The 16,715-nt window shown below is 44.1% G+C and overlaps 1 protein-coding gene across 3 annotated transcripts in view; it reads left to right on the top strand.

Moving 5' to 3' along the window:
• MTHFD1L (methylenetetrahydrofolate dehydrogenase (NADP+ dependent) 1 like) overlaps positions 1-16,715 on the top strand; it is a 266,470-nt gene that overhangs the window by 73,673 nt on the left and 176,082 nt on the right. For all 3 annotated transcript variants that reach the window (XM_089777293.1, XM_075924433.2, XM_075924434.2), the window contains 2 exons: positions 2,761-2,863; positions 8,987-9,063. In XM_089777293.1, the coding sequence (XP_089633419.1) occupies positions 2,761-2,863; positions 8,987-9,063 (180 nt within the window). The remainder of the gene's footprint in view (positions 1-2,760; positions 2,864-8,986; positions 9,064-16,715) is intronic.

The following is a 16,715-nucleotide window of genomic DNA, read 5'->3' on the forward strand; positions in this document are numbered from 1 at the left end:
CATTCTGATTAGGTGTACACGCGCCGTGTGCACGGATTCCGAAGCTTTTTTCCCTTAGCAGTATCCATAGGGCCAGCAGGGAGCCCCCTGGAGTGGCGCCGGTATACCGGTGCATATATATACCCCTGCTGGCCCCTCCACCGCCTCAGTTCCTTCTTACCGCCCGTGATGGTAGCTGGAGCATGCTTTCAGGCTGTTAGCCTATCTCTTAGCAGCTGTATTCCTTATCTGTTGTATTATAGTTCTAGTTGAATTTTTATCTAGTTAAGTAGTTGTTAAGTGCTGTAAATATTTAGTTAGATAGGGGAGCACAGCGGAACCCTCCCGTGAGGGGAGGCATGCCAGGGCCCCAGGGCTTTAAACCCTGTGCTTCCTGCTCCAAACCTATGCCCTGCGGAGATCCCCACTCCGACAGCCTAAAGTGTCTGGGTGAGGCCCATCGAGCTGAAAGCTGCTCTATCTGTAAGAGCTTTAAGCCCCGGACCAATAAGGAGAGGGACTCCCGGCTAAAACTCCTACTAATGGAGTCGGCACTGTAGCCTCAGAGCGAGGAGCGGCCTCACTCAGTCCGCAGCGCACCGTCGGCGGCACCCGTGTTGGCAGTATTCCCTGAGTCAGACAACATGTAAAATTTCATTCCAAATAGTTTGGAGTTTAGCAAAGTTATAAGCAACTGAAAACAGGGTCCTTCTAATGAAAAGTGTTAGACAGCCTTAATACTAGGCAGAGCTATTGGCCTACCTATAATGAATACAGATTTTTAGAGTTGGGGTGAGGTATCTTCAGCAACTTGATCTGATAGTCAGTTTTCCAAGAAAAGACTTAAGATTTGATTTTATCCAATGTCGTCATTCACAAATTTCCTATGTGAACAAATTTCTGTGTATAAACATTCATGAGCTGTATATTGAAGTAATGCTTTGAGTATTCAGTATCTGTGATGGGTCGCCTAAGTAGTAATAATACTGTTTCTCTTTCCTGATTGAACGAAACTCTTGTAACAAGGAAGTAGGTTTGAACAAGTTATTGGTGATGCAAAAACATCCATGTGAACATTCACAATACTTTTGCTCTCTGCAAATAATATTGGGTAATGAATATGTATTCAGTTGAATATAAATGTTTGCAGAAAGTGAATAAAGAGGGGGTGAATGTTGTCAGAGCAAATCTGTGGCTTTATTCAAATGTTTGTGACCATTTTTTCACAATAGTCCCCCAGCTTTACACCTACTGTTTGGAAGAAGACTATACAAATGCTGGGAGAGAGTGCTAGTTTCAAAGGAGTACAACATATCTTGATTTTTAATGACCGTCTCAAAGTGGACAAGGAGTCCTGTAGCATCTTAGGCTATGTCTAGACTGCAAGCCTCTTTCGAAAGAGGCTCTTTCGAAAGAGAGCGTCTAGACTGCACGTTGAACTTTCGAAAAAGCGACTTGCTTTTTCGAAAGAAAGCATCCAGTGAGTCTGGATGCTCTCTTTCGAAGAAGCCCTATTTACATTGAAGAACGCCTTCTTTCGAAAGAGGAACTTTCGAAAGAAGGCGTTCTTCCTCGTGAAATGAGGTTTACCGCCATCGAAAGAAAAGCCGCGTTCTTTCGATTTAATTTCGAAAGAACGCGGCTTGAGTCTGGACGCAGGGGAAGTTTTTTCGGAAAAAGGCTACTTTTCCCGAAAAAACCCCTGAGTCTGGACACAGCCCTATAGACTAACAGATGTATTGGAGCATAAGCTTTCGTGGGCAAAGACCTACTTTGTCAGATGCAAAGGGGCATCCATAGGCTTTATGAAATATTGGTTGGTAAAATGGGCAATGGGAACAAAGGCATTTTTTTGTTTAGTACACTATTGCAAATTCATTTAAAATATTTAGTGTAGCTAACATTCACATATGTGAATTGCATTTGTGTGACTGAAACAAATATTAAATTAAAAATTATAAATATTAACAGGGCAAATCAGTGAATCCGGTCACCCCATTTACCGACGGCACGTGCATGTGCAATGCGGGTCTTGTGGCGAGTAGATTTCGCCACAGTTGGTCAAGCCCTGAATATTAATATTAAAACCACAGTGTTCTTAGAGAACTCATGCTAGAGCCAGAGAAGACCCAACCATTTTGGATAAATTTGGGATTTTATTACACAGTTTTCTCTTGGGTCATCTCTGTGCAGATTCATTTTTAAACATTTTTTTAATTTTGCTGAATTAGGAACAAATGCTACGGAACAGTCATACGATCTTGTGCTGCTCTTTCTAAATGGCAGGGTTTAGGGTTTTTTTTACTGTTATACAAGGGCTGTTAATATAGCACATCAGTTAGGCAGACAGGAGTTTATATCTCACTGCACATAATACTCATGTAAAGCCACACATAGATATTTGCAAGGACATATCCTTGGCCAAGACAAAGAGTTATCAGGCATAAATTATTTCTTAATTATCTTTTTCATACTGTGTCTTATGTTGCCTTTTCTCTTTTGTTTATCTTAAGGGGTTGGTGCTATACAGAGACATTTTGGGTAACTGCCTTTGAGTATTTATCTTTTTTTCTCTCCACATTTTTCTCCATTGTTGCTATAGGATCATTTTCTATGTAATTTATCAGCTGAGCTTCAGCCTGCATGTTGTGATTTTTTAAAGTATGTTTTAAAAAAAAATTAAAGTTTGTAAAAATATGAGAAAAAACAGAGTGGTACATGTTTGTATAACTTTGTAAGTAGGAAATCTGCTTTATTGTTTTTCTTCTAATTTTTGTATAGATGATGAGGATAAACAAGATCAATCCAGACACTTTAACAGAAGATGAGATTAGTAAATTTGTACGCCTCAATATTGACCCATCTACCATAACATGGCAAAGAGGTAGGTCAAGAAGGCCTCACTTCAACAATGTACTTGATCATTAGCCTTCCCTTAAGTTTAAAGTGTTTAAATGCCTGTTTTGTTTCTCTCTCCTCTGAAAAAAACTACCAGATGCTTACCATATTTAATATTAACTAAAAATATTCCTTCCTGTAATCTAGAATAGGGAAAGATCAGGTTAAAACCTATTTAGATAGCTGTATTCAAGTCAATAGAGCTCACAAAATTCACAAAAGGTTGCTTAAGGAAATACCTGAAGCAATCTCGGAACCATTTTGGGATTATATCAGAAAAGCCATGGAGGATGGCTGAAACCCCTGAGAATTGGAAAAGAAAACATAACACCTGGTTTTTTTAGGGGAGCAAAGAGGACCCAGAGCAATTTGGCCTGATTTTCATAACTTATTCCAGTATCTTTACAGATACTACACTCTGGCTACGTCTAGACCGGCATGATTTTCCGCAAATGCTTTTAATGGAAAAGTTTTTCCGTTAAAAGCATTTGCGGAAAAGAGCATCTAGATTGGCACGGATGCTTTTGCGCAAAAGCACTTTCTGCGGAAAAGCGTCCGTGCCAATCTAGACGCGCTTTTGTGCAAGAAAGACCCTATAGCCATTTTCGCCATCAGGGCTTTTTTGCACAAAACAGTCCTGAGCTGTCTACACTTTTTCCCCGAACGGGAGCATCATAGTATTGGCGGAAGATCACTGACAATCTTACATCAGATTGTCAGTGTTCTTGCGCAAATTCAAGTGGCCAGTGTAGACAGCTGGCAAGTTTTTCCGCAAAAGCAACTACTTTTGCAGAAAAACTTGCCAGTCTAGACACAGCCATTAATCAATTTGTAAGCACTAAAGGATAATAGAGTGACAAATAACCAGCATGGATTGGTCAGGAACAGATGTTGCCAAAACAGTCTAATTTCATTCTTTGACAAGGTGCTGGCCTATTGGATGGGGGCGGGGGAGAGAAGTAGATTTGCTAGATCTTTATTTTAGTAAAGTTTTGGGCACCTTCTCACATTCAGTCTCATAAATTAAAAAAGGGAAACGTGGTCTAGATGAAAGTACTATAAAGTAGATGCACAACTAGTTGAAAGACTGCACTCAGAGTTAATATCAGTGATTCACTCTCAAACTGAGAGGGTGGGTATTCTGTGAGGTCCTGCATAGATCCATTCTGGGTCTAGTTTAGTTTAATATTTTCATTGATGATTTGGGTAATGCGGTGGAGAATATGCTTTTAAAATACATGGATTACACCAGTCTCTGTGGGTGTGAGATACTGGGGTTGCTAGTACTTTGGAGGACGGGATTGGAATTCAAAATTACCTTGATAAATTGTACTTGGTCTGAACTCAACTAGATTAAATTCAATAAAAGTAAATGCAAAGAGTCACATTTAGAACAAAACAATCAATTGCAGAACTACAAAATGAAGAATAACTGATTAAGCAGTATGACTGCTGAAAAGTGTGTGGTGGTTCTAGTGGATCACAAATTGAATCTGAGTCAACATTATGATGCAGTTGTGAAAAAGGGAAAATATAATTCTGTGGTTTCTTAGTGTCACATTTAAAAGAGAGGTAATTTTCTCATTCTGGCCCTGGGAGCCATCTATCAGCTGGAGTATTGTATTCAGTTCTGGCTGCCATGTTAAAAAAGATTTGGGCTACTTGGAGAGAATCTAGATGTGAATAACAAATTCAGTAAAACTCCGATGGTCCGGCATCTGACGGTCCGGCACTCCTGATGGTCCGGCACCATCAGGAACCCGGAAGTGCTCCGGGCAGCCGGACCATTGGAGCTGCTCTGCCCCCAGCTTCCCCGATTCAGCCGCTGCTAAAAATGACCAGCAGCTGAATCCGGGAAGCAGGGGGCAGAACAGCTGGAGTGCTGCCGGGTAGGTCCAGTAGCGCTGCCGCTCAGGGCTGCGGGACCAACCCAGCAGCTCCCCAGCTGTCCCGGATTCAGCCGCTGCTGAAATTGACCAGCGGCTGACTCCAGGAAGCCCTAGACAGAGCTGCTCTGCCCCAGCTTCCTGGAATCAGCCGCGGGTCAGTTTCAGCAGCAGCTGACTTGGGGACACCTGGGACAGAACAGCTGGGGTGCTGCTGGGTTGGTCCCTGCAGCGCCGAGGTTTGGCGCTACCAGACCAACCCAGCAGCACCCCAGCTGCTCTGTCCCAGGCGTCCCGATTCAGCCGCTGCTGAAACTGACCAGGGCTGACTCCAGGAAGCCCGGGGCAGAGCAGCTCTGCCTCTGGTTTTCTGGAGTCAGCTGCTGATAAGTTTCAGCAGCAGTTGACTTGGGGACACCTGGGGCAGAGCAGCTGGGGTACTGCTGGGTTGGTCCAGTAGCGCCGCTCCTCGGTGCTGTGGGACCAACCCAGCAGCCCCCCAGCTGCTCTGCCCCAGGCATCCTGATTCAGCCACTGCTGAAACTGACCAGGGCTGACTCCAGAAAGCCCGGGGCAGAGCAGCTCTGCCTCTGGCTTTCTGGAGTCAGCCGCTGATCAGTTTCAGCAGCGGCTGACTTGGGGACACCTGGGGCAGAGCAGCTGGGGTGCTGCTGGGTTGATCTGGCGGCGCCAAGGGTCGGCGCTACCGGACCAACCCAGCAGCACCCCAGCTGCTCTGCGGCAGGCGCCCCCGATTCAGCCGCTGCTGAAACTGACCAGCAGCGGCTGAATCGGGGACTCCTGGGGCAGAGCCGGACTATCAGAAGGGAGGGCTATGAGGGGGTCTGGGGTAGCATCCCCCCACCCCACCCCAGACCCCTCATAGCCCCCCCTTCTGATAGTCCGGCATATCTGATAATCCGGCACCCCCTGGGTCTTAAAGGTGGCGGATTATCGGAAGTTTACTGTATGATAAAAACCTCACCTATGCAAAAAGATTAAGAAACTAAGTATGTTTAGTTTTCAAAAATGAAGACTGAGGAAGACCGGATGATGGTTTTTAAATATGTTAAGAGCTGTTAGAAAGAATAGCAGGGATCAGTTTTCTTTATGCCCACTGAAGATAGGACAAGAAGTAATCAACTTCTTCATCAGCAAGAGACATTTGGCATGTATATTAGAAAAAGGTTTCCAGCTGTAAGGTATGTCCTGGAATAGGTTAGCAAGAGTGGTTGTAGAATCCCCATTATTGGAGGTTTTTAAGAGAAGACTAGATGAATACCTGTAAAAGTTTGATCCATGATTTAGTTATAGTATAGAGAGTACTATTATTATGTTTGCAGATGGTACCAAACTGGGAGGGTTTGCAACTGTTTCGGAGGATAGGGTCATAATTCAAAATGATCTGGACAAACTAGAGAAACTAGAGAAATTATCTGAGATAAATAGGATGAAGACATTGAACAGAACTGGTCCCAAAACAGACCCCCGTGGAACCCCACTTGTTATGCACTTCAAGCAGGATTGTGAACCATTGATGACTACTCTCTGGGAATGGTTATCTAGTCAGTTATGCACTCACTTTATAGTAGCCCACTCTAAGTTGTATTTGCATAGTTTATTGGTAAGAAGATCATGCGAGACCCTATCAAACGCCTTACTAATGTCTAGGCCTGATAATAGGTTCCTTACTGAGATGTATATAAGTTGTACTAACAATAAAATTGGTGACACGCAAACTTTTTGAGTTTTATTTTATATAGACAAGTATACTTAAAATTATAAAAAATAAAATAAAGCAAAATAAATCCAATAAAATGATCCCCAATATTGTGTATACTCACACTCTTGTGGAGACTATTAGAAGAGTAGATGGAAAGAAAAGTAAGTGGACAACACCATAAAAAGGCATGATGGTACTAAGGCTTCTGCCATTCTTTCATCTCTAAAGATTGATCTGCCTATCTTATATTTTATGTCTGAGACGGCCAGAAAGGATAATGCATAATGGCATAGTTAAGAGCCATCTGTATTTTATGCCATTTGCCAGTTCAGATACTCCTGCCTTAGTTGCATATAATCTTAATTATTTTGTTCTCAGAATGTAGAGACTCTGATACCAGAAACCAAACTGAATAAAAATCAGACCTCCATGTTGTATTCCATGTGTTTAAAAGAAGCAACTAAGTGGGAGTTGGTGTAGATGATCATAGAGGATGTTATAGGAGTACCCAAATGGTAACCGTAAATTCAAAGGCACTTTTGGTAAAACTGCATGAGCCTATGCCTGGGTAAATTCAAAGCTGCATCACTGTGAACACCTACTTCCACACTAAGTTGCTGGGCTCTTCTCAGCAGGAGCTCTTTCAGAGCAATAGGTCCTTATTTTGGTGCTCAAAAATGCATGCTTGAGGTTCAGTGCTGCCAGAAATGCACAAGGACCCTTTCCTGAAACTGGAAAAACAAAGTTTGCTTCAGCATAAACTTAAATAAAGAATGGGGGAGGGAATCCATGAAGTGGATTCGGCTGCACTTTAGTTATTGTGAATATATTTCTCAGTTAAGAACAGAGTAGGTGTTTAAGTAAGGGTTAAGTACATTAGTAAGTGTTGCTTTGGAAAACTAGCGAACTAGATAATTGGAAAAGACTTCCTGCCAAATGATGTCAGTGAGACATGGAAGTAAAATAGGAGATGGTAACAGTAAATTGAGATGCAGAAAAGTGACATGGGGCCTAATTTATGTAATGATATTTCTGAACTCAAACTAAAGGTACATTTACCCCATGGGAATACTTATGAGTGGCCATCATATAGTCTAAAAATCTGTTCTCAACACCTTCTCATGAAGAAGTGTTGTGGGTACAGATGTTAGCTATCATATATAATTGAATAGTTATGTAACCACACAAAATATTGTCAGTTACATGACTATTCGATAGTCCCTGGAGGCGGGGGCAGCAGCCAGTGCAAGGAGGGCTGGTTTGTGAGGGGAGCCAGTTTAAAAACCTGCTTCCCACGTAGACCAGCTGCCTGCCACCCTATGCTGCTGCCTCTGATACCACACAGCCAATGCTGGGAGTCAGCTGGCTTTTAAGCTGGCTTCTCCCAGCATCAGCTCCCTCCCCCCCACCTCCTTGCTGCCTCTGATATAGATATACAGGCTTTTCTTATACCTGTTGATAGAGATTAAGATTTTGATGTAGTTGCTAAACAGAGGAATTTCAGTAAAATCTTACTAGCTTCCAACAGAAGAAAAGTACAGTTGTGAGTTCTCAGACTGGACATTTAAAGGTGTAAAGCTTAGCATATCTAGGAAAGAGCAGCGAATGTGCATGATTGCAGTGACTTTACATGTAGAAGTACAGGCAGTCCCCGGGTTACGTACAAGATAGGGACTGTAGGTTTGTTCTTAAGTTGAATCTGTATGTAAGTCGGAACTGTAAGTTGCTCTGCCCCGGGCTTCCTGGAATCAGCCGCTGATCAGTTTCAACAGCGGCTGAATCTGGACGCCTGGGACAGAGCAGCTGGGGCGCTGCTGGGTAGGTCCCCGCAGTGCCGCACCTCGGCGCTGCGGGGACAAACCCGGCAGCACCCCAGCTGCTCTACCCCAGGTGTCCCCAAGTCAGCTGCTGCTGAAACTGATCAGCGGCTGATTCCAGGAAGCCTGGGGCAGAGCAACTCTGCCTCGGGCTTCCTGGAATCAGCCGCTGATCAATTTCAGCCGCAGCTGACTTGGGGACGCCTGGGGCAGAGCAGCTGGGGTGCTGCCGGGTTGGTCCAGTAGCGCCGAGAGCGGTGTTGCGGGACCAACCGGCAGCACCCCAGCTGCTCTACCACAGGCGTCCCGAGAAAAGCCTGGTCTGCTGGGGGGGGGCGCAGCTAATGCGCCCCCCCCACCCCCCCAGCAGACCAGGGAGACGCAGAGCAGCTTTTCTCGCCCCGGGGGACGTGGGCGGCGGGACCGCGGCGCATCTGGGCAGTCCTGCCGCCCGCGTCCTCCGGGGTGAGAAAAGCCCCGTTCGTAAGTACGGATCCGACATAAGTCGGATCCGCGTAACCCGGGGACTGCCTGTGTGCTCATCTGAGTATAGAAGCATATGCTGCAAAAATAATGTATTCTTATGTTAAACATATGTGAAGAGTGAGTAGGTGGGTGATTTTCTGTCAATGTAAATGTTTTGTTTTTCTTCTTTCCTCCTTGCCCCTCTCCTGCCTTTCCAGTATTGGATACTAATGACCGATTCCTACGAAAAATTACAATTGGACAGGCAAATACTGAGAAGGGATTTTTTCGACAGGTATGTACTATAACATTAGATACTGATGTTTTACCGAGCAGAATTTGCTTTGAAACGTGAAGAATATTTTCTCTTCCACAGTCTTTCCAGTAAATTGTTTAGGATTAGGTTATCAGAATCTAATTGATATGTGTGTATCCTCACAATGAAACTGGAAGCACTAACGAAGAACTAAGACTAATTCTACATTGCCAATTTACCGTGCTGCAATTTTCTGGCTCTGTCGTGTGAAAGAACACCCTCCCCCCTCGAGGACAGTAAGTTACAGCAGTGTAAAGCGCCACTGTACAAGATCTCCCTCCCAGCACTGTTAGCTGCTCCCTTTGTGGAGGTGGTTTATATAGAGTTATGGCAACGCTTTCACTTTAAAGCCATAGCTGCACTTCAATTTTTGAAATGTAGACAAAGCTTAAGGGTATGCTGCCTGGTGTTCCAAAAGTAGAGTTAAAAAAATCTGTTGGTATCTGTAAATAGTAACTTCCAGAGTCTTGCCCCATATGCTAAAGTGAGCCTAGCAATGAAATAATGTATGCAACATTTTATAGTTTGAAAATTTATAACATTTTCTGCCCTACTTAAATGTTGTTATCTTTTGCTTAGGTCCTCAGTTGAGTTTTGTTTAATGATTATTAGGTCTGTCAAGTGATTCAAAATTTTAATTGCATTTTAAAAAATTTTAAAAATTTAATTGCGCACAACTCTGGCATTCAAAGCTGTATAGAGCCCGCGCTCCACCTTGCTCTGCCTTTTTGAAATGCCGTGGCGGTGCTTCCATGGGGCAGCACAAGACAGAGCCTGGTGTCAACTGGAGTCCCCAACTAACCCTGAGCTCCATGCAGTGCTGACCCTTTAAGGCGCTGGAGCGACACTTCAAAGAGTCAGCACATTAGGAGCTGGGGATCAGCTGAGGACTCCAGCTGATCCCCCAGCTCCACATTGCAAAGCCCCCTTGAAGTGCTGGAGCAGAGTCTCCAGCTGATCCCTGGCTCCTAACGTGCTGCTCCTTTAAAGCACCAAAACTGTACTTCAAAGAGGCGGCGCAAGTGGAGCTGCGGATCAGCTGGGGACTCCAACTGATCCGCTTGCATTGCCCCTTTGACATGCTGCTCCAGCAACTTAAAGGGACAGTGCTGCATGTTGCCCAGGATCAGCTGGGGAGCGGCACTTCAAAGGGGCTTTGCAAAGTGGAGCACGGGATCAGCTGGATATTCCAGCTGATCCCTGGCTCCACTTGCGCTGACTGGCACTTCAAAGAGGCAGCACAGCATTAACACCTGCGATTAATGTGTTAATTTTTTTAATGTGTTAATCCTGTCCTGCGTTAATTGCACGCATTAATGCAGGTCAGTTGACAGCCCTAATGATTAGTTATTTGATTTGAATGTGGAAAAAAAGATGATTCTTCATGTGCTTTATTTGCTCTTGGTATAACTTACAATGCATTATAATTTTCTTTATTTTCTCATACATTACAGACTTGGGTCCTTAAACTGTAGACTTAAGCATGAGCTTAATTTTAATTGAAGTCAGTGGAACTGCTAAGTATATATAATTTAAGTATATGTGAGAGTCTTTGAAGTTTCAGCAGATTGCACCATTTCACAAGAGCCAGTTGGAAACAGTTAATACAGAACTTTCTACTAAACTTAAAACTAACATCTATTGATTTTAAATACACCAGGTTTCTTGAGCCAAGGTTTATACAAATGGGATGCGTCTAGACTGGCAAGATTTTGCGCAAAAGCGGCCACTTTTGCACAAAAACTTGCCAGCTGTCTACACTGGCCGCTTGAATTTGCGCAAGAACACTGACTTTGTAATGTACAAAATCAGTGCTTCTTGCACAAATACCTTCACTCTCCCACTCATGAAAAAGCCCTCTTGCGCAACATTTCACTAAACATTTCTGCAAGGTAATCGGTGGTAATATTCTGACCCGTATCCCCACTACAGATAGTTTATGACTAAAATTATCTTCATTTGATAGTATTGAGAGTATACACAATAATTGAATCAAACTGGAAATGGGTGAAAATTTTCCTTGCAAATATGACGTATATCAGGGGTTCCCAAACTTTTTGACACGGGGACCAGTAAATCCATTCATGAACTTTTGGAGTAGCAGTAATGTTCATTTGCATATTTGTATATTCATTAATCAAATGATTAATATTCAAATAAGTTGTGTCTGGGCCTCCCAGATCTCCCAGTGCCAGCTTTAGCAAAGCTTTTGATATGGTCACCCACAATATTCTTGCCAGAAAGTTAAGGAATATGGATTGGATAAATGGGCTGTAAGACAGACAGAAAACTGGTTAGACCAGGGTTTCCCAAACTTTTTACTTTAATTGGAACCCTTTTTTTTCAGTTCTGCTTTTTGCAGCCCCAAAATATAAACACATGAAAAACAAACTGAGAAAATACCAGACATATAACATGTCTGGTATTTTCTCAGCAGGTAAGTTTTATTATTACTAGATGTATCAGTTTGTAGTTTCGAACTGCCTGGCTGATAAATGTGCTCAGGCTGCATGTGTGTGTCTACCAGCCAGATAGTTCGCAACTACTCGAGGGTGTGTGTGTGTGTGTGTGTGTGTGTGTGTGTGGGGTGGGGGTCAGTAGAATCCCTGTGCCGGACTAACTTGTGCTTTGTGGGGGGGGGAGAGGGGAACGGGGTCGAGTCAGTCCCACTCCCTGCAGGCCAATTCATTCCTCCCCTCTGCTCCCCTTGCTGCGCCTCTGGCCAGCCCCACTTCCCCCAGCCCCCTCCTGGGCAGCCAGTTCTCCCCCGCTTTTCTTCCCAATCTCCCTTGGCCAGCCCAACTGCCTGCATCCAGCCCTCCTTCCAGCGGCCGCTTCTCCCACCCCGCCCATATCTTCCCCGGCCAGCTCCCTGCCCCCAACCTCACCTCCCCCCAGCAGCCCTGCTTCCACCAGCCCCCCAATCTTCCCAGCCTGCCCTGATTCCTCCATCCAGTTCTGTTTCTGGTGGCCAGCTCTCCCGTCCTCCTCACCCCAGAATCCCCTGGCACCTGCACCTTCCCTTAGCCCTGCACCCTCCTGGTGCCTCCCTTTGCCCTCTTTTTCCCCTAATACCCACCACCTCACCAGTCTCTGCCCCATTCCCCTCCTGCCCCTCTGGGCCCTAACACACAATTTGCTCCATCCTGACCTTCCTCATGCCCCCCGTTCTTTCAAGCCTTCTCCCAGCACCTCCCCCTCCAGTCCCCAGTGCCCTTCCCCTCTCCCAGCATCCACCTGTTCCCCCTCCCACTGACAACTCCCCTCCCGCCCTTTCCTTCATGGTCTGCACTTGGCCCCCTGGCATTTCTCTCCTGCACCCCTGTCCCTTGGTGCCTTTCCCTCCCCCACCCAAGCCCCTTCTCCTCCCCCCCGCCTCTCCTCCCCCCCGCCACCGCATAAGCTGGTTCCCTACCTTCTCCTTCCACGTTGCGGGGCTGGAGTCTGCACTCGAGCCCCGGAGGCCAAACCCGGAGCCAGCCAGCCCCCGCAACGTGCCTCCCGCAGATTTCAAAACCCCGGGCCGTGACGTCTTGTCACTCCTGGGCGTCCTCCCCGCTCCCGCATGGGCAGCAGGTGGCGAGGAGGAGCTGCGCGCGGCAGGGAAGGGGTGGGGCCGAGGGGAATGCTCTGGGGGCGGGGTGGGAGGACGCATGGGGAGGCCGGCAGGGGGGGTATCCGGGGCCTGCTCCAGGCAGAGCTGGGGAGAGACCCAGCTCCACATAGTGGTGGAGCAGGGCCCTGGCTCTTAACTCGCCGGCACTTAGGGGTGCAGGGGCGTGGGCAGCTACCAGGCACGCTGAGGCCCGGGCCGCGGACCATAGTTTGGGAAACGCTGACGTATATTAATTCTTTCTTTAGTTTCAAGCATTCATCATGTGTAGGGCTTGTCTCACTATTACTACAAGAAAGTTAGTGTCAAGTATTTTTCAGTACAATCCCAACAGTTTATTAAAAGCATGACATTGCTAACATTAGTGAAGCAGGTCAAACAGAACATATTGTGCTTGTGCTGGTTAATGCATGGGTAGATTGAAAAGAGTGACATGAAAAGAAAGAGAATAAATGCACAGATAGTGTGAGGAGAACATAAGACTAAAATAATTTTTAAAAATAATCAAAATCCATAAACCTCAAATTCAGGTTTTTGGGGGCCAGGAAAGATCAGAATTTGGCCAATTCTTATTGCTTATGAAATCCCATTCTTAATCTCTTATTCCACAACTGCTCTGAGTTATGAGACAGAAGGATGCAAAAGATGCAGTACTATAAAGAAGACTTTAATGCCTGTATTCAGACTAATGTTTTTTCACCTATCAAATTGCTCATATGATTTGGGATATAGATCAATGTTCACTTTCGATTCATACATATATAGAAGAGACTTCCCTTTCAACACCTGCCTTCTATGACATAAATAGAAAATTCAAAATTAACTGATATTCATCTCTGATGGTTGGCTCTGACTGAACCAAATCCTTTCAATTCTTGGAAGGAACATTTTTCAGCACTTAGATTTGGTTCAGTCATTCATTGTAACAATTTAGCTCAAAGCCAAAGTCTATGCTGGAAAAAAAGCATGTTTTAAATTGGGTTAGCTAACTCAGATTAAAATAGCAACGAAGACTTGGCAATTCAGATTTTAATTTGGTGAGCAGCTGCGGTTCAAGCCTGTAAGACTACAGGAGTCAAGCACTGACAGGTTGATAGTGAATGGAAGATGACAGGTAAAGTGGACAATTATTCTGAAGGGCTTTCAAAGTGAATACAAACAGTTATGTCTGATATGGTGAAGGAGTGGATATGCCAGTGGAGGGATTAAAAGAGAGAGGGGTGACCTGGTTAAAGCAACAGGCTAGAAAATTATTTCTGGAACAGCATTCTGGATGGAAATGAGCCAGGCAAGACTCAGCTGACTGTGAGGGTTAAGGACTACTCAGCATCACGGTGACAAACGCTGGCTCTTAAAATTTAGGGATATAATACTAAACTGACAGTTGAGGTGTTTTACATGAATCTCTCTGTCCTGTATTTATCTTTTATGTGTTCTGTCATACTCTGACCTGGTTCACTTGAGTATAGAAAAGAGAGTAGTGTTGAAACTAGCTTTCACAGCATAGCCAGAGACCCAGCTAAAACAGCACTCTTGTCACCTAACACATGCATTCAAAAACAGCGATGCCCATATAGAAAGACTCATAGACTTTAAGGTCAGAAGGGACCATTATGATCATCTAGTCTGACCCCCTGCACAGTGCAGGCCACAAAATCTCACCCACCCCTCCTAGAATAATCCTCTCACCTATATCTCAGATATTGAAGCCTTCAAATACTTTGAAGACCCCAAGATGCAGAGAATCCACCAGCTGTGATCTGTACCCCATGCTACAGAGGAAGGCGAAAAACCTCCAGGGCCTCTGCCAATCTACCCTGGAGGAAAATTCCTTCCCGACCCCAAATATGGCGATCAGCTAAACCCTGAGCATGTGGGCAAGACTCATCAGCCAGACACCCAGAAAGTTCTCTATAGTAACTCCTATCATCCCTCCATTGATCTATTTCCCACTGATAATGAATGGTCAATTAGTTACCAAGATCATGTTATCTCATCAAACCATCCCCTTCATAAACCCATCTAGTTTAATCTTGAAACCAGATAGATCTTTTGTCCCCACTACTTCCCTTGGAAGGCCGTTTCAGAACCTCACTCCTCTAATGGTTAGAAACCTTCGTCTAATCTCAAGTCTAAACTTCCTACTAACCAGCTTATATCCATTTGTTCTTGTGTCCACATTGGTATTAAGCTTAAATAATTCCTCTCCCTCCCTGGTATTTATCCCTCTAATATATTTAAAAAGTGCAATCATGTCTCCCTTTTGGTTAAGGTAAACAAGCCAAGCTCCTTGAGTCTCCTTTCATAAGACACGTTTTCCATTCCTCGGATCATCTTAGTGGCCCTTCTTTGTACCTGTTCCAGTTTGAATTCATCCTTCTTAAACATGGGAGACCAGAACCGCACACAGTATTCCAAATGGGGTCTCACCAATGCCTTGTATAATGGAACTAACACCTCCTTATCCCTACTGGAAATACCTCACCTAATACATCCCAAGATCGTATTTGCCTTTTTCATGGCCATGTCACAATGGCGGCTCATAGTCATTCTATAATCAACCAGGACTCCGAGGTCCTTCTCCTTCTCCGTTACTTCCAACTGATGTGTCCCCAGCTTATAACTAAAATTCTTGTTATTAATCCCTAAATGCATAACCTTACACTTCTCACTATTAAATTTCATCCTATTGCTATCACTCCAATTTACAAGATCATCCAGATCTTCCTTTATGATATCCCGATCCTTTTCTGAATTGGCAGTAGCTCCCAACTTTGTGTCATCCGCAAATTTTATTAAAACACTTCCACTTTTGGTGCCAAGATCAGCAATAAAAAGATTAAATAAAATTGGCCCCAAAACTGATCCCTGAGGAACTCCGCTATTAACCTTCCTCCAACCTGACAGTTCGCCTTTCAATATAACCCGCTGTAGTCTCCCCTTTAACCAGTTGCCTATCCACCTCTCAACTTCCATATTAATCCCCATCTTTTCCAATTTAACCAATAATTCCCCATGTGGTACTGTATCAAATGCCTTACTAAAGTCGAGGTAGATTAGATCCACTGCATTTCCTTTATCTAAAAAATCTGTTACTTTCTCAAAAAAGGAGATCAGGTTGGTTTGGCACGATCTACCTTTTGTAAAACCATGTTGTAATTTGTCCCAATTGCCATTAGCCTCAATGTCTCTAACTACTTTCTCCTTCAAAATTTTTTCCAGGATATTACATACTACAGATGTCAAACTAACAGGCCTATAGTTACCCGGGTCACTTTTTTTTCCCTTTCTTAAAAATCGGAACTATATTAGCAATTTTCCAGTCAAATGGTACAACCCCCGAGTTTAGAGATTTATTAAAAATTTGTGCTAATGGGCTTGCAAGTTCATGTGCCAGTTCCTTTAATATTCTTGGATGAAGATTATCTGGGCCCCCCGATTTACTCCCATTAAGCTGTTCAAGTTTGGCGTTTACCTCGGATATGGTAATATCTACCTCCTTATCTTTAGTCCCATTTGTTAACTTACCATTATCCCTAAGCTCTTCATTAGCCTCATTAAAGACTGAAGCAAAGTATTTGTTCAAGTATTGGGCCATTCCTAGATTATCCTTAACCTCCACTCCATCCTTAGTAATTAGCGGTCCTATTTCTTCTTTTTTTCTTTTTTTCCTATTTATATGGCTATAAAACCTTTTACTATTGGTTTTAATTCCCTTTGCAAGATCCAACTCTACCTGACTTTTAGCATCTCTCACTTTGTCCCTACATGCTCTAACCTCAATAAGGTAGCTTTCTTTACTGATCCCTCCCATTTTCCACTCCTTATACACTTTCTGCTTTTTCTTAATCACCTCTCTGAGATGCTTGCTCATCCAGCTTGGTCTAACACACCTGCCTATAAATTTTTTCCCTTTTCTAGGGATACAGGCTTCTGACAGCTTCTGCAACTTTAACTTAAAATAATTCCAGGCCTCTTCCACTTTAAGATCCATAATTTCTTTAGTGCAATCATCTTC

This window comes from Pelodiscus sinensis, chromosome 3 (assembly GCF_052426305.1).
Source record: "Pelodiscus sinensis isolate ZL-2025 chromosome 3, ASM5242630v1, whole genome shotgun sequence".
NCBI lineage: Eukaryota > Metazoa > Chordata > Testudines > Trionychidae > Pelodiscus > Pelodiscus sinensis.